Source organism: Girardinichthys multiradiatus, chromosome 17 (genome assembly GCF_021462225.1).
Source record: "Girardinichthys multiradiatus isolate DD_20200921_A chromosome 17, DD_fGirMul_XY1, whole genome shotgun sequence".
Taxonomy (NCBI): Eukaryota; Metazoa; Chordata; class Actinopteri; order Cyprinodontiformes; family Goodeidae; genus Girardinichthys; species Girardinichthys multiradiatus.
This window is the reverse complement of record NC_061809.1, coordinates 7,970,206-7,996,363: the sequence shown is the minus strand read 5'-3', so window position 1 is coordinate 7,996,363 and position 26,158 is coordinate 7,970,206. Positions and strand designations below refer to the sequence as shown.

Below are 26,158 nucleotides of genomic sequence, written 5' to 3'. Positions count from 1 at the left end.
AATTTCCCACCCTGTCAGGACAAACTATATTTGTTATAAATGAAATCTAAGAAAATCCCTTTCCTAATTTAACCAGCTAAACAAATAAAAAAACATTTGTCAACAAGAACCATCAGACTGAGGTTTTCCATGGTTATGCACTTCAGTTTAAAATAGGAAAAAATTCTTTTTTACCAGCTCAGATCAGAAGCAACTTAAACACACACACAGTTTCTTTGGGGAATCTGATTTAGCTAACTATACTTCTGAACTAGTCATATGAATATGACTAGTTCAAATGTAGTCCACAATAGAACAATGTAAACCAGAGCTGCACTATGCATCAAATCCTGTTCTCAAACTGAAATATTACCAATGCAAAGCACTGCCTGAATGCACATTATAGTAGTAGGTATTTACATTTCTGGTGTCGGGTATTCAACCCTGCTTTCCAATAATATATATGGCCAGCTGGATGGACTTAGTGCTTATTCTGCCCACACCTAATAGAGATCTACATGTTGTACCTGAAGTAGAAAATTGCTATCGTTGTCATGATAAACAAAGAGCAGCATATCATCATTAAAATGTTCAACAGTGATATTACAATCGTGTTAGGTTCGACGGGGGTGTACAATGATTGCGCAGCCCTACACTGAATAAGAAATAAATATTGTTTTTGAATTTAAATTGTATACAATAAAGAATGCTGATTTAAAATTCAAAAATACTTTATTAATCCCAAAGGGAAATTAAATGTTGTTGTATCTCATTATGTAGGTTTCTTCAAAGAGCCGTTGTAGATGCTGATGGCTGTGGGCAGGAAGGATCTCCTGTAGCGCTCCGTCTTACAGCAGATCTGAAGAAGCCTCTGATTGAAGACACTCTGTTGCTGTAGGACAGTCTCATGAAGAAGATGCTCAGGGTTCACCATAATGTTCTTCATTTTACGAAGAATCCGTCTTTCCACAATGATCTCCAGAGGTTCCAGAGGAGTCCCCAGAACAGAGCCAGCCTTCTTTATCAGCTTGTTGAGCTTTTTTAAGTCCCTGGCTCTGATGCTGCTACCCTAGCAGATGATGGCAGAAGAGATCACACTCTCCACAACAGACTTATAGAAGATATGCAGCATTTTGCTGCAAACACCAAAGGACCTAAGCTTCCTCAAGAAGTACAGTCTGCTCTGTCCCTTCTTGTAAATGGCTTCACAGTTGCATTTCCACTCTAGTCTGTTGTCCAGGTGAACACCTAGGTATTTATACTCCTCCACCACCTCCACCTCTTCTCCCATGATGGAAATAGTTTTTGACTTATTCCTGTTTCTCTTAAAATCTACAATCATCTCCTTTGTTTTAGTCACGTTCAAGATGAGATGATTGTTTCCACACCATGCCACAAAGCGGTCCTTAACTTAATTTAATTTAATTTAAAAACATAATTTCATGAATAAATTACTAGCATGCTTGACACTACAGAGGCATGTGTGTACGGAGTGAATTTTGGCTTTGAAAAAGTCTTAGTTGCCATTTTGGAAATATTCCACAGTTCGGTACAATTATAGTTAAATGTCTTTCCCCTTTCTGGGTTGTTGTTGATGAATTCCTTTCACAGTTCCTCTCATCACATTTGTGAAGAAAATAATGTTAACATACGTAGCTCAATAAGTTAGAAGCCATGGTAGACAATGCCGTCGGTGTTTGTTCCAAGAAAGGGAAAACAAAATTGCCAAAAGCTGTTCAGTTGGAACCCTGACAGATTGTAGCTGAGGAAAAAGAAGATAACACCAAGAGCTGCTTGCGGAAAGAGGAAGGGATTAGAAAACAGTCACTGAGCGTCAGAGGTCGATTAACAAACCTTAATCTCAACTCAGCTGATCATCATGCAGTTGGAAAGTACAGTTATACCTGGACGCCGTCTCTGCCTTGCAAAACACTGCCTTCCAACTTCAAGACGGTACGATTACTTGGCTTTGTGCCTGGGAGACAGGTGCATTCCTAGATAGTTCTTGCTAGGATCTGCGGCAACAATCATCAGCTTTTGTAGCCTGAGTAATACTGCGGCTTTCCGTGATCACAGCCGGAGTCTAATCCTATAATAAACTATTCTTACTCAGTCAAATTCTCTGAATTGGTTTAATAAGACGTAAACTTAAAATAACCACGGTCCCTTTACTCGATTGAGTGGCTAAAAGACCAGGCTGGATAAAAAAGAACTTCGTCCCTGTTGTTAGGGCTGATTATTACATATGCAGGTGAGAAAGCTGAGATGACAAAAGGCCAACAGGGAGAAAACGTTATGTTGAAAAGAGCATCAAGGCTGGAAAATATATAGAATGAGAATGTATTTATAGATGACAGGGTTTGTTAGGACAATATTAGGACCATTACAAACTGACAAGCATTGGGTGGCATACAGGGGAGTATCTACGATCAGACGTGTTTTATGATTGGCTACAGTTGAACAAAATCAAACATGTATAAGAATTACATTCAGGACGTTTTTGTAGATATTATATTTTATTATCCATGACATTTATTTAGGATTAGGGCTGCTACTAATGATTATTTTGCTGATCAATTAATCTGTTGACTATTTTTTCAATTAATTGATTACTGATCAGATGGCAAAGGTGGTTAATGGGAGATTAAAACATTAATACCTTGTTTATTTTACATTATTTAGATGCAATAGGCTGCATCCAGCGATAGAGTGTTAGCCAAAAGCACTGTGATAAATATTCAAGAATTTTATCATCATTTACTTTGTCATCACAATTAATGAAAGAAAATGTGATGAAATTTATTGTCCATTTCAGAAAACCTATAAAAATAAAATGATTCTGTGTTCATCTCTCTCTCTCTCTCTCTCTCCTCTCCCCGCCCCCAACCTGTTGTTGCACACTGCTACTCAGCTGGCTGAAGGAGCGATCCTACACTTGTACCTCACTTAAATGAAAGACAGATTTGGTTGTCGAGGAATATTTCCACTTGCAAAAAAACAAACACTGTTCTGGTGTCCAGGTCCAGTTGTCAGGAGCTACCATACTGGAACGTTCATTCAGCTCTGCAGAGGTCTTGTAACAAGCCATTCATTTAAATCAGTATAACTTCTAATCAATTTATGATTAAACCTCAAGTCATGAAGAAGAAAACTGCATTAATGCATTCAATTTTTTTACCATCTTTAATAAAAATCATCATGTAAGTATTCACAAATTTATGGGCCTCTCCCTTGATGTCCTTTCCAGGAATCTGGCAAACACAAACTGTCTCCTCAGTTCATTACATGTCCTGGGAAAATCTGGGAAAGCTGGCAGCTGACAACCTGTTTGTTTTAAGGAAATTCTGATGAAAACTCCACTCGTGAGAAGATAATATAACAGTTCTCTGTTACAGCTGAAGCCTGAACCAAACAGCAGATCTAAGATGAGGCCTGTGAGTGCAGCATTCATAGACAGCAGGATGTTGGTCAACATGACCACACATGCGGTGTGATAGTCTAATCATATCATCAACTGAAAACACCCAAAAACGAAGGGAGTAGTTGCTACCATAGAAAATAGTGAGTTTAAGCCGTGCAAAGAGAAGCCTGGTCTGTACAAACACACACCAGATCAAAGTTGACACATTAAAACTCTTAACTAGTCTCTTCTGCACTTAAAAAACAACAGCCCTGCAGTGTCGACACGTAATTTGAAATGCTCAACCTAATATTAAAATGTTTCCACATCTGCTTTAATAGGGAACGGAAAAAAGAGGTAAGGACAATGGTGAATAACAATGTTTCTTCAGAACTTCGAGAGAAAAAGATGGGGTGGCCAAATAAGAACTGTGAGCAAAAACTTGAAATAAATAGTTTGCGTTACAGAAGTCCGTATAAGGATTTTTCGTTGTTTCTGGGCCATTTAACAACTGATTTTTCCAAATACTGACTTCCTGTTTGATACTTTTTGAAAATCAGTACCGCCCACAGTATATTCCATAAAATAACAATGCATTTCATCAGTGGTAAATGGTCTTCTGAATTTGTACAATTTCACAAGACAACTCACTCGATGTTCAGGAGAGTACAACCTCTCTTATCTGAAATACAATTATGGGGTCCTTAAGGGCCCATTTTGGGGCCGCTGTGAATTAACATCTATAGAGTCCCCCTAGCTCATATTCTATAATACTGCAACATACTCTCACCATATGTATGCTGATGACATGCAGCTTTATATGTCAGTCACAGCATGACCATAATGCACTACACTCACTCAGTCAGTGTGTCCATTAAATCAGTGAGTGGATGTGCCAGAATTTCCTCCAGCTTAATGCAGATAAGACAGAAATCACTGTTTCTGGGTCCCAAAAATGTAAGTATCAGCGCTCAACTAGACTCAATGGGGCTAAAGACTATAGAGCAGGATGTTGTTTTAGACTCTGATCTACATTCTGTTGCGATATCACCTTAAAATCATTGCCAGAATAAAGGGTTTTCTGTCAAAACAGGACACAGAAAAACTGGTGCATGCCTTTATTTTCAAGTTTTTGTAGCTAAGCTTCAATATTTTGCTCCAACATGAGGTTAACGATTTTAATAAAGCTATTATAATGCCCTGCTGATCAACTTACTAAAAGCTAAGTGTGACTCTGATTGGTTTGTAATGGAATGGATTTGATTTGAATTTCGACCTGCTGTATATAACTGAGTATGAACTTACCAAACACAACCCTATAGCCATAAACAAAAATAGGAATTATAATATAATCCTATAATAATCTTAATATTCTATTGTACCACATCCTATTTCTCTCTAACCATCTACAGGACAAACAGGCTAAAACACAGTCTGCTCTTATTTCCTATGAAAAGATGGGTACTGCTGACGCGGGATAAAGCGCTGTGACATATTACATAACATTTGAACATCACTTGCAGCACATTTCTGACCCAGTTTTCTTTTTAGCAACAGAGAGAGAGAGAGATGAAAACAACTGGTTATTTTTTGTACTATATCTAAAGGGCAGGTTGAAATTCAAACTTGTTATGAGGGTAAAACAGATCTAATATTCTGAGTATTAAAGGAAAGAGAACTCAAATGTGCCTCCGTTGTTTAATATTAATGTTTTGATTTTCAGTAAATAACATGATGTAATTCAGCAGTAGGAATGGGCAGCCACCTGTGTGAGCTGAAAAAGTCATTACAGTGCAAATTCAAAGAGGCAAAACGAATTTTTGCATTTTTTAATAGCACCTTGTTGTGACACTTTGTTGGTAAGACAAAACAGATGCTTTTATTCAGATTTTTTATCAACAGAGACCTTTAGATTACCAAGCATCATAAATTACCAATATATTAACAATAGATACTAGAAGCCTTACTGGTGCAATTTTTGCATCCATTTTTATTAGGGATGCACAATATTTATCGGACCGATAAAATATTGGCCAATTTGGTGGAATTTCTTATCTGTCTGATAGGTAAAATTTTCCGATAAAAATAGTCGATAAATTAATTAAATTTGGGGGCAATTTTATTCAGGCAGAGCAGCCCCGAAGCAGGCTGAGACGTGCAGGTTGTGCGTGCCTTACTAGCAGGACCCTGGGTTGGCACAGTCATTGCCTTTCTATAAATGAACAAACATGTCTTCACCAGTGTGGTCATTTTTCTCAGTTTTAGAAGCTCGACAACCAGCCTTTTTCTGTCGTCGAGAACCCAGGTTATTGTAAGCTGATAGCACATTTGGAGCCACGTTACATCATCCCTTCTCGGATGAGTCCCTGACTGCCCTCAATGATATCGTTGCCACACATATCCAAAACTTGATCAACAGGAACGGACTGCACGTAGGTTTTACCACAGACATATGGACGTCAGATGTTAGTCCGGTCAGCATGCTAAGCTTAACAGCTCAGTGGTTTGATCAATATTTTAACATCCAAAAAGCAATGCTGGAGTCCCCCGGGTTGCATACAGCAACGATGACAGGTCAACCTTTTGAAACAATGCTCGGGCAGTGGAGTATAAAAAAAGACCAAGTGCATGTTGTGCTCAGAGATAATGCACGAAATATGATCAAGGCCATGGAGGACTGTGGGCTTGCAAGCTTGGGCTGTATGGCACACACTTTACAGCTCGCTGTAAATGAGGCTGTGCTGAGCCAAAGAAGCATCTTAGACTGTTTCCATCTGCAGGAAGATAGTTGGGCATTTCAGACACTCCCAGCTTGCCATCTCCCATCTTCAAAGCTTACAGAAACAACTAGGCATGAAAGAGGCAAGGCTTCAACAAGACGTGCCCACTAGATGGAACAACACGTTCTACATGCTGAGAAGTTTGTTGGGGCAGAAGCAAGCCCTTGCAGCATATGCAGTACATTTTGAGTTACCAGCTTATCTGACCCCATACCAGTGGACTTTAATTGAAAACATGCTCACTATTATTGACCCTTGTGAACAGCTGACAAAAGACATAAGTTCAGCTACAGCCACCACAGCTCATGTCATCCCCTCCATTGAAGCCTTAAAGCGTCTGTTAAATAGGAATGTTCCAACAGATCATGGAGTTCAAACTTCAAAGAGCACCCTACTGCAAGCCATAGAGCAGCGTTTCAGTCACATCTACACGGAGGAGTCCCTGTTTTTTCTTGCTACAATCTTGGACCCTAGATATAAGGACTGCTATTTTGACCAAGCAACAAAACAGGAAGCACCAGAAGTGTTGCACGACAAAGTGAAATGTGCAACATCAGCACAAAATGTTGAAGAGCCAACCAACCAAGAAACCCGGGGGGGGAGGGGGATATTTTATTTTGAGCTATAAGATTTTCAAATAAAATGTCTTTGATGCCTGATACAGTCAGGCAACCTTTTGTGGATTATTCACATATATTTTGAGCACATATTTATTTTACTAGATTTATTACAACTGAGGCTGACATACAGTATGCTAGTACATAAAATTTTGTGTTTGAAAAATATTTGACTTTACTTCACAAATACCTTTGCAGATAAACGCTCTTTGTTCTTTTAATGAATTGTATCTTTTGCTGCTGTTATTTACAGCAAATGACAACGTTTTGGTGTGATAAACAATAAACATTTGAAGAGCCAAAACCATTTGTTTTGTGTTATAGTTCAACCAGAGCTACTTAAATATGTTTTTTATAGCTCCAGCACAAGCTGCAAATTACATGAAAATAATGATGAATATTAAAAATATTCAATCAGCCATGACAAGCAGAAAAGTATCGGTTATCACTAGAAATATTTCATATTGTGCATCACTAACTTTTCTACCTGATCAAAGCTCCCAATTCCAGTTATCCCCTGCAGCACCGTCATGGTGTGAGACCACATTGTTTGGGTTTATAGAGTGCAGCAGGTATGGTGTGAAAAAACGCCTGAGTCAAGACTGAAGGAATTTGCTGCTAAACAATATAATGAGAGTACCATTACCAATCCAAAAAAACAATGTGACTGACGGTGGGGATACAATGTCTATGGCCTCATTGCTTTGATCCAAAGAAGCTGAGGAGTTGTGATGAGAAAGGGGAACTGCTAACCATTCCTGTACTTTAGCTTTCTTGTTTACATTGTCCCAAACTAGCACCATTACAGACATTGTGAACTACCCACAAAAAGTGTGCAGTGTACTCATGATTGAACACTTGTCTTTGGCTTCATCTGAAACTTGCTAAATAAAAAATTATTGATCCTTTTCACATTTTGCCAAGTTCCAACCATGAACACCATAGACCAACACCATGTTGGGCATAATTGTAAAATGGAAGAAAAAAATGATAAAAACAGTTATTCTACTAATAAAAATCTGAAAGTATGGCAAGCATTTGTGTTCCCCCTTTTAAAGATATTAAAGTATAAATGTCATCCAAACATCAGACCCCCCGGCCCCCAGCCAGGGAGAATTTTCAATACTTTGTTGACATGAGGGCCCCCTTAGAATCAGACAGGCATAAAAACTCGATTGGGAAAAACCTGGGCTGATCACAAGTTCTTTTAAACACAGTTTGAGTTTGTAAAACCTTTACTCCATTTGTGAAAACAATGTGATTCTTAGTTTTGCTAAATTATTGCTGAAGTCTTCCCATTTTCTGCTGCATAAAAAGACCCCTATCATTCAAACCTTTTCTCCACAAAGCACAATACTGCCCCCGAAACAATTCGTTGCAACTGCATGCCGTTGTCTGGTCCGGTCTAAAAATCTCAGTGTGAAAGCAAACCGCGGCAACTGAAGGTTCACACTTTTACCGATCCCTGGACCAGACCAGCAGTGTGAATGCACCCTAAATATTAAATACAATCTATTCGCCTCACAGGTGTCAAGTCATTAAAGAAAAAAGCAGTATTCATGATTTTAGGATGACGTTGCACGACTGTACTTAATGCTCCATACAAACAAAATTTTGAAGGAGAAACCCACTGAAAAATAAAAATACAATGAGCTAGACCGCACAGGGGATTGTTTTGGCAACATTCCCACTTGGAAGAGAATCAGCAATGCAATATTTTCAACCGGAGAAGTCTGGATCAAGATGGATAACATGATAACTATTTGGATAAATAGTCTGCATGAGGTTTCCATTAGGTTTGCTCAAAGAGCATCAGTTGGCCTGTTGTGTGTACATTATGAAAAAGGTTAAATATTTCTTAGGCATTCAGTCTGAAAAAAGCTTGTGAAAAACCAAGGGAAGATTTTAGATTCCATCCTAAACTACTGCAGGAAAAATAATTTAACATAAATTATGGCTAGAGAGAAACCAAAACCAAAAACGAAATGGAATTTGGCCAAACTTCACTCTGAAGTCTAAAATAAAACAAAACAACAATCACATTCTGAAGCTTAATGTATTCAGCATTTTTACATACAACAGTCGGAATTTAACAAGACAACTTTAACTTTACAAATATTAGAGGTTCAGCACAGTCCCTTCAAGTCAATTTATTTATATAGCATGAGATGACATTCACATCAAATGTGATCTCAAGGCACCTTTTACTGGACAAACAGATCAAATTCCGAGCCAGAAATATATCACCAGATCACCAGAATTCAAATACATCCATTCCTATCCAATCCCAGTTATACACTGCTCAAAAAATATAAAGGGAACACTTAAACAACATAACATAACTCCAAGTAAATCAAACTTCTGTGAAATCAAACTGTCCACTTAGGAAGCAACACTGATTGAAAATCAATTTCACATGTTGTTGTACAAATGGAATAGACAACAGGGGGAAATCTTTGGCGATTAGCAAGACACACTCAATAAAGGAGTGGTTCTGCAGGAGGGGACCACAGACCACTTCTCAGTACTTATGCTTTCTGGCTGATGTTTTGGTCACTTCTGAATGTTGGTGGTGCTTTCACACTCGTGGTAGCATGAGACGGACTCTACAACCCACACAAGTGGCTCAGGCAGTGCAGCTCATCCAGGATGGCACGTCAATGCGAGCTGTGGCAAGAAGGTTTGCCGTGATAGAGTCTGGAGACACCGTGGAGAGCGATCTGCTGCCTGCAACATCCTTTACCATAACCGGTTTGGCAGTGGGTCAGTAATGGTGTGGGGTGGCATTTCTTTGGAGGGACGCATGGCCCTCCATGTGCTCGCCAGAGGTAACCTGACTGCCATTAGGTACCGAGATGAGATCCTCAGACCCCTTGTGAGACCATATGCTGGTGCGGTTGGCCCTGGGTTCCTCCTAATGCAGGACAATGCTAGACCTTATGTGGCTGGAATGTGTCAGCAGTTCCTGCAAGATGAAGACATTGAAGCTATGGACTGGCCCACCCGTTCTCCAGACCTGAATCGGATTGAGCACATCTGGGACATCATGTCTCGCTCCATCCACCAACGTCACGTTGCACCACAGACTATCCAGGACGACAGTTTAGTCCAGGTCTGGGAGGAGATCCCTCAGGAGACCATCTGCCGTCTCATCAGGAGCATACCCAGGCGTTGTAGGGTGGTCATAAAGGCACGTGGAGGCCACACACAATACTGAGCCTCATTTTGACTTGTTTTAAGGACATTACATCAAAGTTGGACCAGCCTGTAGTGTGTTTTTCCATTTTAATTTTGTGTGTGACTCCAAATCCAGGCCTCCATTGGTTAATAAATTTGATTTACATTGATGATTTTTGTGTGATTTTGTTGTCAGCACATTCAACTTTGTACAGAACAAAGTGTTCAATGAGAATTTTTCATTCATTCAGATCTAGGATGTGTTATTTGAGTGTTCCCTTTATTTTTTTGAGCAGTGTATTACAGTGCAGTCACAGTTTACAATGTCAGATGGTAGAAAGCCAGCTAAGGCAGCCCAGTCGATAGCATCAAATCACTGGCTAATATGTAGCAATTCCTCCCACTGATCAAGGTGAAATCTGTTACGTTGAGGATGGCGAGGGAGCGAATTGACTCATTCAGACTCCAGCAGATAACAGCCTGGAGGAGTACTGCAAACTTCTCCATTTTACCCTTTAAACTTTAATCCACTGTCTGTCTTGGAAAAGGCTGGATTTGGAAATATCAGACCTATGGGAAAGATTTACATCCTCTAGGGAGCACACACAAAGCCTGCTGTTTACTGGTAATAATGCTAACGGTGTTAATCACCAACATAAAATGCTACAGACCGTTTCAAATGTGAAGTCAGTAATCAAGTTGCCTTTGTTATTAAATAATAGTAACAACCTCTTTTATGGCAGCTGCCCGCTCACACAGTGTGACGTCACCTCTGCACCCAATATAAATATTTAAACAAAAACCTGACAGATTTAAGGCTAATAGAAACCATTGGAATGCTATTGATGGTTTTCAAAAGAAATAAAATTCAGCCAAAATACGTATCAGTGGGTCGAAGTTTTAGAAAAGCCAAATATTGTAAATGGGCAACTAGGCTCTGAACAGCTCATCTCTATGCATCATGGTTTAAAAGCTTCATCTTCGTGGTATGGGAGGAAGCATTGTGAAGTTAGACAGCAAACTCCAGCAGCTGAACAAGCACAGACCTCAGCTAGTACCGTCAGGCTGATTGATCTCAGTACCAGCCTGTCTGCTGCATCTACTGGACACAGCCAACAATCCTCCAGAGTCTCTATTGTAATGAAAATAAAAATAAAAACACAACCCTTACTTGGAAAACTGATATTTACTTAAAAGAACCGTAGAAACAAAGAATTATTTGTTCTCATCCGAACCATCTGAACAGGCTGGGATATTTACTCTGTATTTCAGCAGCATTTACAGATAGGGGCTAAAATCAATTAGGAATATAGGTGGATTGAAAAGGGGTTATGACGACGGAGCTGTTATGTTTCTATTATGTATTTGTACCTCTGCATGGAGCTGCTTGCACCTCCTGTCATTATGACCATGCTTCAGCTGTCAGCCTGTAGAGGGCTTCCTCATTCACTAATGTAGGGAATTGAGAGCCAATTAAAGCAATAAACACCGAGGCAGTGAACGACAGCCTGGTTCTGGTCATTTTGCCAGCTCACTAGTTTGTTTATGTGTAGCTCTGGTTGTTTGGTACCTGACTTTTGTGGGTAGAAAATAGGGTTATCTGCCACTAGGTGTTATGTGCCAGACATAGCTAAAATTTGACCCGCCAAGGGATCATTGTCTAAACACTTTGACAGTCGATTTAAAGTCATTTTTTATATTTATTCATAGCAGGTTTCCAACAAATCTTTCATAAAAAAAAAAGAATTAAATTTTTTCCAGTCTCAACTTTCCAGAGTTCTTGGTCTGATGTTCATTTTAAAAGATAAAATAATACAGCGGCACGTGGCGTAGAGTTAGAGCCTGCGCACCACATACAGAGGCTATGAGTCCTCAATGGAACCATCTAAGGGTTTGATTTCCGACCCTGTGACCCTAGCTGCATGTCTGGTTAGGCCTGGTCCAAATCAGAATCAGAACCACAATCAATGGAAGTCGGGCGCGATACAAAACTTTCAGAATATGACAACTAATAATGAAATCATACATGAGATTTGAGCATTTTTATGATCCTTTACCTCTGTAACTGATGACTATGCTTAACTACATAGAAAATTTATTTAAAACTAACGACTTTCTAGTAAATTACAGAGCAACATATATCAAGTGTGACTACACACAGCATCACCCAGCCACTCCTCAGTCTAAGCCACCCAGTCTTGCTTCCTGCTATGAGACTAAACGTTTTTCAGGTTCACTTACAGCACAGAAGAACTGCAGTCAGTGGAGCGAGAGGAGTTTGTTGCTGCTGCTACCGCTTTCTTGTTCAGACTAAAAGTGGTGAGATGTGCTGCTGAGCTCCAACACACGCTGAAAGGAAAGGAGGAGAGAAGACAGAGAGAACACACATGCAGGAGAATTTGAGCCTCCCTCTCTCTCTGATCAGAGATCTCTCCTCTCTTTGCTTTCTTCCTCTTCCTCTCCATTTCCCCCCCACCACACAACGCCTTCAGTAATTTACTTGTTTACTTTCTGAGAGGTTGTTACATCACTGCCATTGAATACTCTTGCTCTGCTTTCATCCATTCTCTAAAGCCCTTGTGATTTTCCTCCTTCTTTAACTTGTTTTTCACAGACTGAGAAACTCTTGAAAATTTTATTTAGACCGACCTCAGAAGCAAAACTTCAAACCACTACTTTACAATAAACAAGGAAGTACTTCATTTATTGTTAACAAAGAGCTAAAATGTGAGCTACATATAGGGGGTAGACTATTGAAGATGGGGATTTGTGTACGCCACCCAGCTCAGTTACTGTAACCACACTACTCCTCCTTGGGCACTTGCTGACTGATACTCCCCTGCATCAATAAACCAGTGACAAGGGCAACCTCTCCAGGCCACCATAAAGGAGGGCTCACTAACAACCTAGCCACCCTGCACCATTTTATGGTCCCATTAATGAAGATCTAAATGCATGCTGTTCGGCTAGGGTCTCCATTGACTTGGATGTTTACTTGTTTCTTCCAGGATTTCCCCGTATTTAGCTCCATCCATCCTTCCATTACCTCTAACCAGCTTCCCTGCTGAACAAAAGCCCCCTGAAATCGTGATGCCTCCAGCACCATGTTTCATGGCGAGGACGGTGTGTTCAAGGTAAAGTGCAGTGTAAGCTTTTTGCTCCACACAGCATTTTGCATTTCGGCCAGAAGCTGAATTTTGGTCTGCAGTGTCCACTACATGGCTTGTGGAAATCTTAAATAAGAACTTATTATGATTTCTTCTGAAGCCTTGAGAAACCAGGTAGACCGTATTTTGCTATTTAATGGAGTAATGAAGGCAACTGGTTACACTAGGTCTTATTTAGGGCTATCAGTGTAAAGGGGGCTGAATACAGTGCATGAAAGATTACTTTGTATTGATCTGTCATTTAAAATCTTAATAAAATGCCCGGCTTAAGGTTGTAATGAGTCAAAACTAAACTTTCTGTACTCACACCACAAAATGAAACACACATGAACACTACATGTTGTCCCATTTCATCCTATTCAGTAAGGACACAGAACTTGATTAGAATGTGCTTCAGTGGAAATGATACCCTAAATAATAACCTTCTAATCCCATCTTCAGTCACAAGCAAGGCCAAACTAAGACTAATTATGTTTATTTTACAAACACCGACATGTCAAAGTACTAAGGACATTGTTGTTGTTACAACTGCATGTGTCTTGCATAAAGTCTAGCCAACAAAAACTGCATCCTCTTAAACGCAGTCAGATCAGATCAGTTTCTTCAATACTTCAATAAAGTCAGCATCTTTAGCGGACAGTCCGCACTGAAACACACATCTCCACCGTCATCACATTGAGAGCTGGAGCCCCTCACCTTATGCTTGTATTTGCAAATGATAACACAGAAGTGGCCCTGTTCAACTTCTTAAAGTTATCTTAAATGACAATCCCCACAACCTTTAGCAAAAAGGGATCGGCTATTCGGGCAATAGCTAAAGGGGGGACACCATTGAAAGCTAGAACCAGGAAAAGTCCAAATAGGTCTGTCTCTTACGAACCAAAACAAAAAAACTGCAATAGCAAATCTGTCCCAGACTACATGTGGTGTCATTGCACAACCTATACTAAGTGCAATCCTATTCCCTGTAGAACTTAAAAGATTTTGGTAGCAGCTTGAAAGGTCCATTAGCAGCCGGGCCCACGTTGCAGGGCTTTACAGCCCATCATCAAGCCCAGGTCGGTCAGAATTAACAGGAGCCTGGTGGACAACAGGGGTGCAGAGTCCTCAGTATCCTCATGGATACAGAGTCGCAATAGCACTTACTTTAACCAGATTCACAAAGCAATTACTGTAATACACCAGACAACATCCAGTCTGCTGACAGAGTGGTCTGTGATTCACGTCATGGGACTTGATATTATTTTTGAAATGACAAGAAAGGTCTGTTTCTTGCACCAAATATAGCAGATTAAAGCTCAGAAAAAACTACAGCTGCAACCAGAACTGCAAAGCTCCTTTGCAGTCAAACACTGGTTTTATAATTAGACATCAGCATTCAGCTGCAGGCAGGAACCCCCCTGATGAGTGACTTTCAGTCTGTGACTTTAAAAAGGTTTTCACAAAAACAACCATTTAGTAGGGACTATTGGATAGCACCAGAGAATCTCTTACAGTTACTGCGAGGGAACTTTTATTTAACACTTCTTGTAAAAACTAAAGAAATTTAGAAATTTAAGCCTCTTAAAAGCAAAAGAAAAAACTTTAAAATGCAGAATACATTTATGAGTCACACATTCCCCTGCTATAGAATAACAATGGAAAGGTTGATTCACACCCCCCCCCCACACTGGTTACCTTTATGTTTATGCAAATTAAGACTTCACATTATGTAGGAGGTGTTGGAAGGTTTACATCACTGTCAATAGTGAAACTTCAGGGCCTTCCAGGTATTCACAAAAGGCACCAAGTGAGTAAACAAATTTTATTTATATTTGTTTCCATAAAGAAAAATATTTAGACAGCTATTTCCCTATAACTATAAAACACATTTGACTTATTTTCTGCTTGAGCCCGTCAGAGCAGTTTGAGTTGGGGATGTATGAGAAATTTGTGTGTGCTTTAAGACACATTTCAGTCTACCGTTGCAATTTGCTTCTTTGTGGGAACACCCTCAATATGATATTAACTAGTAAATTAAATTCAGATAGACAATTTAATCAACGAAGATTTGCAGCTGGTGGTCATATTCTTTACTTCTCCAGAGTATTCTTTCCAGCCTGGTGATGGTCAACAGAGAGTAACAAAGAGTAAACAACATTACCAAAAATACATCCACATGCTTCTGTATAATGTTCTTTTCCAGAGTTGATCCATCCACAATGTTTTCTCTACTGTCTGTCCACCAGCCACCAGCCTGGCCCAATGAACAGATTTTATCAGCCTAGGGAAGAACTTTCTTTTCTGGCAGAAGATGTTCTGCCTTCACTGTTGCGCAATAATGAATGGTAAAATATGTAACTGTGCCGACATCATCTGAAGGTCACGCCGGCAGGGTCCAAAGTCGCTGCATATTTTTCAAACTGCAGAACCTTTGCTGGAGATGTTCAGTTAGATCCATTTCCTTCAGTGGAGGGAATGTGTCTCCAAACTCTAAGCCTGTCTGATCGATCAGATCACTGATGAACACAGGCGGGCTCAGTTCTGGTGTCTCACTGTGTAATAAAAGCCTGAAGTCAATTTTCAAATCTGGCTCCATTAGCCTCCTAGACCCGATTCCAGCTACCGCAAACATATCAGGGCTTAGGAAGCTCAGTTCAAGGCCGGTGTTGCTTTAAAAGAAAGAATCTGAATCCATCAAAGATTAATTACATGTAAACCATTTCTCTGATTCCCCACTCACTCATTAAATGTTTACTCACTCAGACAGTGCAGAGTCTTTAAACCTCTCTCATTCTTTTACTTTTCAGCACAGTTTGCTTGGAATCTGAATAAGCTACTATATAATTATTCAGCGACGTTTGACCAGCAGTCTTCCTGGGCTAGACCTAAAATCCTCTAAATTAAGGCTGGGTTATATTAGAAAATCATGCAATGGTGAAATTACTGTTGAACATAACAATAAATCAACAAGTTTACCTCTGATAAGCTCTGCTCAGGGATTAGCGGGTGAATGCTAAAAAACAATAATAATAATTTAAAAAACAGATTTCTTTTCTGCCATTTAATAAATACACAAAACCTAAAAATGTTACTATTCATACTGATAACTAAATACTGTGATGCACTGCTTTGGATTTCTTAAACATCTAAAAAATGTTATGGGATAAATGCTTTGATGTATAAATGGGAAAAATCTTCTAATTCCTTTATGTTCTATTTCTAACAAATAATGGGCTCAAAACGGTGCTTTGTGATAATTATACAATATTGCAATGATGATATATTGCAAGTTATTATGCAGCCCTATGAGGCCTAGGTTGTGGGGCATCTCTCCTAACAAGGTGCTGCGGTTGATGTAGGACATTCAGTATCCCAGCACTGCAGCTGCTTTTAACTGACCAAACCCCATCATACTGTGCCCAGGAAGTTGCATAAAGTTTGAACATTTAAAAACCATTAATAAAAGTCAATTAGAAAAGTGTATTCAGAAGTAAATGTACCCAGCATAACCTTCAACACAATTTAATTTAACCATCCTCAGCAGATTAATTATCCAGTGACTAAATTAGGAAGGGAGGTAGGCGGAGGAAAAATGAGCTTGCAATATTGACACAGAAAGAGCGCTATCAAAACTCACACCCACTTTAAGCCAGTGTCAAAGAGGAAAAGAGCTTAGTTCTGCTCCCACTCAGTCTCATTGAGGATGATTGTACAAAAAAAGGCTGTGGGAGATGTAGTCAGGAATATTATCACCTAATTTATCTGTCACCATTATTCCCATAAAGACTGTTGCTTAGTGTTATAATTCTCAAATGTTTCTAGAGGAGTGAATAAAGCCGTCTACATCAACAATGGACAGCCAATGAACAGAAGAGGTGTTCTACGGTTTCAGCTTTCTAACACCTACAGTCAGGTCAAACTGAAATATAATTTTAGTATTTACAAATCATAAACCATGGCTGAAGGCTGAGAGATAAGAAAAAGGACACAGTGTCAGCTTTCTGAATCAAACATTTGTTTAGTTTATTAACCAAATGTAATACAAAAACATGTGCCTTTAAGAAGATGCACTGGATGCTTTGCAAAGAGTAAATTGATAAATCTAAGCATTCAGAAAGACAAATAAGTATGAGAAGAAAAGGAAGCAAAGTTTTTACTGACATACATGTTCGAATGATTGTTTTCTTTTAAAGATAGCTTAGCATTTGCAGCTTCTATGCCTTCGCAAACCAGTTTTACCAGAACTGTTGACTTTCCATCACAGTGCAGAACAATGTGGATGACTACGTGCTTTTTATTATCAGTCACCAGCTTGTTCACTATTTCTGTTCTTTGGAAAGAGGATGTTGAATAGACATCACTGACCTTTAATTGTCTGCAGCCAGACTGGTCACCCTCCACCACCAGCACACATACACACCGACACACACACACACTGAGACGTGTACAGCAAAGTTCAGTGTCTGTGACAGCCAGCCAAACTGGCACTTTTACTGATTCCTGGACCGGTCCAGCAGTGTGAATGCGCCCATAGAAAACTTACACTCAAACAGTGAATATGGCCCTAAAGAGAAAACGGATTCCAAATGTGGCATTAACATTTGCAAGCTGCTGATAAAAACATCCCACAGAGAGACTGAGTGATGGGGAAACAGACCCTAGTAGAATACCAGAGACCAAATCCAGCATTTGTTCCATTTTGCCACACTAATGAGCTCAGTAACACATAAAGGGTGCAAACAAGATCACAGCAGTGGATAATTCCCAGCCAAGTTGGAACCAAACTCTGCAAGTTGGATATGCCAATTCTGCAGAAAATTTAAAACTTGTAACCTAGAGCATGCTTGTTGAAATGTCTTTCGTGACCTTTGCAATGACCTTGTTCAATATGCATGCAAAGCTGAAGATTATTAACTTGATAAAACCTAGAGCATTGAAAAAAATGTCTTCACAGACAGGAGATCCTTCACCCACAGGCATCGCCATCTGCAACAACTCTTGTAAAGCATGTAAAATATGAGTTCCAACATTTCATTTCCCTTAGGGATTAACAAAGCATTTTTGAATGAAATTAAATTCAGCTTTTAAAAATAATTGTCTCAACACAGGCTGGACTTGTGCCTGTTAGAGACAGATTAAGTCTCTAAAGTGGAGAAGAACTGAGAAACCAGGTGATGACTGGGATCGGGCCATTATAACCTGATCGTAAAAATTTAAAATTTGTTCTTCTCGATGAGTGAGTGCACCATGACTACATGCTAACAGGGCATGCTGACCACGTTGCTGGCTGTGGGTGCTGTTAAAGAGTGAGGACACTCAAAGTTAGCTATTCACAGCATTAGTGAGGTGCTTAACAGTGAGGAACTGACTAAAGCTTGAAGAAGCTGTTGAAAATATATTGAGATATCTCTGTGGTTCTTTCAGGCATATAAGGCTGCTGAAGGCTAAACCCCTGTGGAACATGCTGGATTTTGACATATTGGAAGACTTTTGGAAAACTCTCAGTTGAAGTAAGGATCTGTAGGGAATACACACTGATACTGCTATTAGCAGGGAATCAGGAATATATGATGCCAAAAACAGCTTAAAATATGAAACTCTGTTCCTAATATAAATAAATACATAATTACAATAGTAAAAACAAAATGTTAAACGCTGTTCTTTCTCCCTTCTTTTATTTCTTAAAGAGAAGGATCAGGATCAGCTACTAGAAATCGGCCACAAAGATCTGATGGGTGCATCTCTCACACACAACATACCCATTTAAACTGAATTTCTTTAGCTCTTTACTTGTGTTTCATCAATTCCTGGGTTAAGCAACTTGTACCGTTCTTTCTCTTCTCCCTAGAAGTCTTGTATGTGGTATGCAACAACCATGATGTCTTCAACATCTCCTCCTTCCAACACTGCACAGCCAGCTTTATTTCATGAAAGCATGTAGCTACTTACCAAAGTTGTGTCAGGCTCCAGCTGGGACTCAGAAGAGGACTCCATGGTTGTCTGAAACCAGAGTCAAGCCTGCCCGTGCTGCGCTGATGACTGCATCTCTGTAAAATAAAGAAGCATCGTCTTACGACACGAGACAACAACGAGGAGTAAACCATGTGAAAGTAAAGCAAAGATTTTAATTCATGTTTTAAAGCGTAGTAAAACACCTGCTCTCCATGCTCCTAAAAATATGTTACAGCCAAACTTCTGGCCGTTAATAAATGGCCTGTTTTTACTGCATGCCGAGGAGAATCAGCATTTCTGTCAGCTACCTTCCCAAATGTGTCCTGTAATTGCTGTAATTGCAGCAAAGGGTGGCGCTACAAGGTATTTACGCAAGGGGGCCGAATAATATTGCACGCCCCACATTTCTGTTTTTTATTTGTTAAAAAAGTTTGACACATCCAATAAATTTCATTCCACTTCACGATTGTGTCCCACTTGTTGTTGATTCTTCACAAAAATTTGAATTTTATATCTTTATGTTTGAAGGCTGAAATGTGGCAAGAGGTTGAAAGGTTCAAGAGGGCCGAGTACTTTCACAAGGCACTGTATATCTCTACCCAGTTCACAAGACAGCTCAATGAGGTCCTGCATGGAAGAAGCTGCCATGTTTAGACGTCAGACTAAAGTTGTTGCTGTGTTGGATGTAAATGGCTCTTTACCTGATTCTGTTGAAGAAAGGAAGTAATAAGTCATAAAAGTCCTCCATTTTTACAGAGATGACAGAAAGTGGAGACCTGACTGCAGCAAGAATCAGGTGCTTGACAGCTACAGGAGCCATAAGAGGTGCTGATAATAAGTCATTAATTCATATATCAAATGTAAACAGTTCTGTTTATTTGTTTTCCAATAAATGTTTAATTTCGGAAAAAACAGGTAGTCATTTTATTTTTATCACAGTCTATGTCTAGGCAAAATTAATGGGATAAAATGCTCATTTCAAAAATATTACTAATTATCATTTGGTGAAGTTATTTTACATGTATTTACTATATTCCCATTACTCTATTTACTATATTTCCCATTACTCTTGTGTAGCTAAGACTTGGGATAACTATAGCCAAGCATCAAAACAATTCATTAAAATGAGTAAAGATATCATATTATTATAATATTTGATAAAACACATGGTAATTGTCTCAGCCTCAAGTCCAATTTATTAATTTTTCTCAATGCTCTGAACCAAAAAACTCAACCTCTGCTTACATACAGCTTAGAGTCTGCTGAAAATCTTGGTATTGTGATAAATATAATAAAACAAAACCGCCCACAGTACCCAAAGGGTTAATGCCTTGGAATTTCATTTCTAATTTGTTAATTTCTATTTTTCTTGAGTATATAAAAAAAGTCACAAAATAGATTTGTGTCAGTGTGGAAAACTCTTGGCCATAATATTCCCAGTGTAGAGTGGTCATAAAAAGCTGTGTTTTTTTTCCGTTTCTACAAGGTGTAGGTTTGTGGTGGAGTTATTTAATGATGTTATTTTATTTATTGCATATCATTATTGTGGATCTGAACACCAGTATTAATTACACCCGCTGTGCTAACTCCCTCCTAAACTTCCGTCAGGCCGCTTCCACCTACCACCTGGCCAACAGCTCTGAGTCATTGATGGAAACTGAAACTAAACGCTGAGGGAATCCTAGAGAGCAGACCACTACAGCGGAAATGAGGGCCGGTGGGTTTCTCCTTTGAGGCAGTGCTCCATCCAGAATGTTGAAGGAGTCTCTCACTTTGTATCTCAATAATTTTTGAACAGGAGTAATTACACTTCAGAGGAAACATTATGGTCCAATTAAAGAAATCCTCTTCTCTAATTAGGGTTCATACCAAAATCAATTTATGACTGTCAAGTTTTCAGCATCCTGCAAATCCTACACCAAGATTAGGGGGGGAAAAAAATGAATCTAAGATAAAAATACGGTGTAAATATTGACTGTTCTCTTAAAGGACAAATGAGGGCAACAGTAACTTTCTGATATTAAGATGATTGCATCTGTGTCTAAATCTAGTAAAATGTGTTCTTCTTTACGCCCATTTGCTCATAGAAATGGTTTCTCAAGCTTATAGGTTTCCAATGCTAATTAAATAATTAAAACGCTTTCCATAAATGCTGAATAGTAAACATTTAACCACGTTTTCATCTGGTATGTGCATATTTTGCCCTCAGGCTTAGGACAGTCTATTATCATCAGTATAGCTGAAAGCCGAGTCCTGAAAAGGTGATTCCTATAGTTAGAGAAGTTTTCTAGTGAGAACAAACAGACGTGCTCTGAACAAAAAAATAATATTAGGATTCAAAAATTACAGCTAGATGTTTTCTAGTTACCATTTTAACATGAGAATATTGATTAGTTTGTTAGTATTTGGCGATTAAACAAGTTAATGTGATGAGAATTGCACAGAAACTGTGATTAAACACAGAAACTGATTATTTGTGAAATCTGATATATTGTTCAGCCAATAAAAACAGTTCTCCAGAGTTAGTTTGGATTAGATTAACAACTGAATAAGTTCACAGTCTATGATCTTTCCACTGTTCTCATCAAGCAGGTTACATTTCAGATGTCAAAAACAGCCCATTGAGCTGAACTCATGGCTAATGTTTTCCAATGAGACCATAAGCGCTCAAAGGCTTTTAATATCACCAGGGCCAGATAATAAATGTTGCTCTAACATCTGTTAACTCCTGCTTTCCAGCACTAATGATGATAGTCCCAGGCTAGCTGGCTGGGATTGTGAATCGGTCAGAAACACTGCTTGTTGCAGTGTTAATAAATTAGGATGTTGATTTTTACAGCCTCTGTTTGCAGAAAAGCTGAGATCACTAAGATCTTCCACAAAAACCTCCTGAAAACCAGAAGGTGGATCAAACATTTACTGGATGAGGCGGTTATAGCGATTCAGTTATGTGAGTTGAGGTAGCTCTCAGGTTGAGGAAAACCAAACAGGTTGTTAGGTGGAACCAGTTAAGAATCAGCTGTGGCAAAGCGCTTTGGTGGAAAAGCCCAGCTGAAGACATCATAGAAGGGATTAGGCTACAGATCAGTGTTGTTAAGTCCAGCTACTGCCCCTAAAGAGCGACACTTTGTGTTTTTCCTCTATGTTTGGGATGCACCAAACTATTGAGCTGTTGTGAGAACACTGCATAGATTCTTGAATCAGTTGCTAACAAAATTGCATGGAAGTGGTTCATAAAGCGCACCATGGTGGACATGGATGATCAGGTTTGATTTTGAAGTTACGACTGTATATCCTGCAGTGATTTTCAAAAACTGCTGCGTCATCCACCACAACTGGCAAGAAAGATCACTAAGAAGACAGGCTTACTGATGTCCAGTTGAACCAGTTGGGCCCACCACTCCACATTAAACATGATCCAAGGTGTGTTATGCCCTTTATTGATGCCGATATGCAGATAATATAAATATTATGATAAATGCCGTTTTGTTAGAACCGAGGAGCAAATGCTTTCATGAACGTCCTATAACAAAAGACAGAGATTGGAGGAAGGACAACTGCTCCAATGTAATCTTCTGGGTGTCCCAGTTTGACGGTGCACTCAGGAGAAAGACATCTTTAAAGAAAAATTAAACCATGTGGGTCAGAGAGAGTGGAATATTAATCCACCGAGCCCGAGGGATAGACAGCTCCTTCAAGTGCAAAGAGGATCCAGAATGTCCACGAGGATAAGATTTGCTTTATATCCCCAAGTGGGATTTTAAAAGAACAAACTCTGACACTGCATTTATAGAAATATGAAAATGAAAAATAGAAGGTGAGATTAATTTTCAGGCTAGATTTGATACAATTATTTCCCAACATTAAAACATTACATATCTAGCATCCCCGTTTTAAAGGCTGAATGTTGTTCAGAAAAGCTTTCTATCATTAATCTAAAATATGTTTACCAAGCCTGTCTTTGCTTTCTGCGCAGCAACACACCATGCAAGTCAAAGTTAAAAAACCAATATCTTTATGCAGCACAATGATTTGTGATAACTTCATTTATAAATCTTCAACGACAAAAAGAAATAAACAATGATGAAACAATGTAGCTGACAGACATTTCAAATTTCTCATCTCCTTCTGTTGTTTTTTGACATTAAAAAAAATTACTAACTGTGCTCACAAATGTATGATTGATTGCATATCGGAGTTGATTGGAGGGTTGTCCAAAAAGGATTCAGGTAAACATAGCAGTGTTATTAAACCAGCAACACTAGTTTAACCAGACCATAATTCAGGGTTTCTAAACATTATTCAGGAAAAACTCAAGATTTATCCCAGACTTTTCCAGAGTTCTCACTTATTTTGAAAAAACAAAAAGGAAAAGTTCACTATTCATTTAAATACTAGAGCTGCAAGGAAATGAAAGATGAAGAAATGGAAGGAGACAAAGGAGGAAGGAACCAGGGAAGGAGGGAGTGACAGAAAGAGAGAAGCCAGGACACAGAGATAGATGGACAGAGGGTAGGAGGGAAAGACAGGGAAGTAGAAAAGTAAGGGCACAGGGAATAAAAGAAGGAAATAAGTAAGGACATGAAAGAAGGAAGGAAGGCAAGAAGGAAGTATTCAATAAAGGAAGTAAGAGCACAGAAAAGGCAGGATAGAAGGATGTGCACAACATTTAAACAATGGGACATAGAATGACATCTGGAGATACAAATACTTTACTATTCTCATTTCCTTTTTCCATACTTTCACAAATGTGGTAGAGAGCAGCTGAAACACTAGTAATTAAAAAATATAACGTTCAAAGCAAAACTTGAGGTCTATGCAACAGGAGAACAGTGTAAGTTTAGTGCACACAGTCAATTGTGGAACTGCACCAAAAAACTATTATGAGCCAAATTATTAACGAGTCAAATCAACACAGAGAGTAAACACGCTAATGTTAGCCTAGCACTTTAGCAAACTGTCTACTGGTTTGCTAAAGTTGACACAGTGAATTTACTGAAGACTGTAGCTGTATGTGCTGAGTGAAGTATGCCTTTAGGAACAATGTAGTAGCCTTCCTTAGATGAGTAATTAGGTGAGCAATGGAGCATCATTTTAAGGCTAACCAACTTAAAAGAAAAACACAGACTAGGACAAATCATCTGTTGCTGTTTAAGAAAAACTGACAGGAGAGAATGTATAGTCCAGAACATTATCATTAATGGACCTAGGTGCTATACAGTACTTAAGTGGACCATGTAGTAGTGATACAACATAGTACATCAGCAGTGTGTTACCGCACATGGATGGCATTTTAAAGAAGTATCGGACTACGGCTCGGTATCAGCAAACACGTCTTCTTGAATGATTAGAGTCAACATGGAGAACAAAAAGTGTGATTGGACTATCCTTAATTGTAGATAAATAAAAATAAAACGTTTTGGGACAACCACGTATAAATTACACTTAACACATTTTTGTTAAGTGTAATTTAACTTAACAAGGAATTTTATGTTTGACCGATTATTTCTTCGTTTCAATAATGCATCTTGACAATTCATCTTATACATATGAAATCCTGTTTATCTCCCCTTAAATGGCGCATCTGAATATATCAAATCCCAATAGTATTTGTAATACCAATATGTCCAATATTGCATTTGCAAAGGACAGCTTGGTAGGAAACTATATGTCAAGAGTCATGCATTGACACTCTATATATCTATAACATATATGGCCAATTGAATGGAATATAACTTCGCTTCATCCCCAAACCAGTTACAAATCCTTAGTGGTGGTGGTGGTGCAGTAATAATATTGCAATTAAACATTTTCCTGACATTGTGCAGCCTTAGTTTTGGCCAATAAAAATCTCCCAATTCCTCTCTGCCAATTCCAAACAACCTATGGTGGAGGCAGTGTGATGATGTGGGCCGACATCTGCATCTGTGGAAAACCAAGGCTTGTCATCACTGAAGGCACAGTCAATGTAGAGAGATATAGTGATGGCATTATGCAACTGGTGGCAATCCCATATCTCTGAGGGACCAGAATCCTCCTTTATATATAGGCTATCCCACAGCAGTGTGTGACTATGCTGGTGACAAGCATGAGGAGGAGGTACCAGGCTGTTCAATGAATAAATTGTTGAACTGTCTGTATTTGGCAATGCTGTTTCTCCAGACTTAAACAAATAAACAAGACCAAAGAGTAAAAAGCTAAAACAAGACGTTTGGTTTTGGCTGGGAGGATTTGGCAAGTTATTGATGGACGTAACCAACATACTCAACTCAACCTGCAAATGCATTTTCCTCACAAATATGTCACAATTTAAAGGAAAATAAACAGGCTTTTCAACAATATACAGCGTTTCACCAAGAAGCATTTTAATAATGAAGAAAAAAATCATATTGTTTTGTTCTCTATTTATATTAAATAATGTTGAACGTGCACACAGAGCACTATAAGTATGAGCCAGAAAATTGAAAATGCTTTAAAGAAATAAATTTCCACGCAAGTACATACTAACATCCATTCATATGATTCAGGTGGATGTGAATGCTGATTAGGTGGAGCGGTATTGGAGGGGACTTGGCTCACAGGATGTCAAGGACACCTCATAGTGTTCGTTCCAGTGATGAGAGAAAGAATGGCTGTCCTTCAGATTTAAACTGACTGTTGGCTGATAACACAGAACACACCATCCCTGCCACACCGAGAGATAAGGAACATCACACAGCAAACAGGGCGACAGCTCAACTACAGCACTGCAAAATTAAAATGTGGATGACGCATGCAGCTTCAGAGGAATAAAAGATGTTTGTGTTGCGATACCTCTTGCAAGACAGGAAGAAAAAAAAAAGAGGGGGGGGGGGGCGTGTAAGACAGGGGCGCTTTAAGCTCAACTATGCTGTCATTTCTAAGATAACCTTTGATGGATTTGAGGCTGTCACAAGAAGCTACACAGATATAAAGGTCATCAGTGATATTTCTGAGAATGACCTGAGAATGACCTTAAGGATGAGCCAAATGATGGTCCCTCGGACATCTCTACAGTGATAGCAGCTCGGTAAACATAATTCAAACATTCCTCTCAGACTAGCAGCAGAAACATACTAAGCATCT

General features: G+C 39.0%; 1 protein-coding gene across 5 annotated transcripts in view; it reads right to left on the bottom strand.

Moving 5' to 3' along the window:
* The window catches only part of osbpl8 (oxysterol binding protein-like 8), a 98,840-nt gene that overhangs the window by 56,971 nt on the left and 15,711 nt on the right, over positions 1-26,158 (bottom strand). For 4 of the 5 annotated variants that reach the window (XM_047389562.1, XM_047389565.1, XM_047389567.1 and 1 more), the window contains exon 2: positions 19,052-19,149. In XM_047389562.1, coding sequence (XP_047245518.1) covers positions 19,052-19,096 — 45 coding nt within the window. In that variant the 5' untranslated portion in view covers positions 19,097-19,149. Of the gene's footprint in view, positions 1-12,194; positions 12,285-19,051; positions 19,150-26,158 lie in introns of those variants that run through there. The other variant, XM_047389568.1, reaches the window with a different exon arrangement.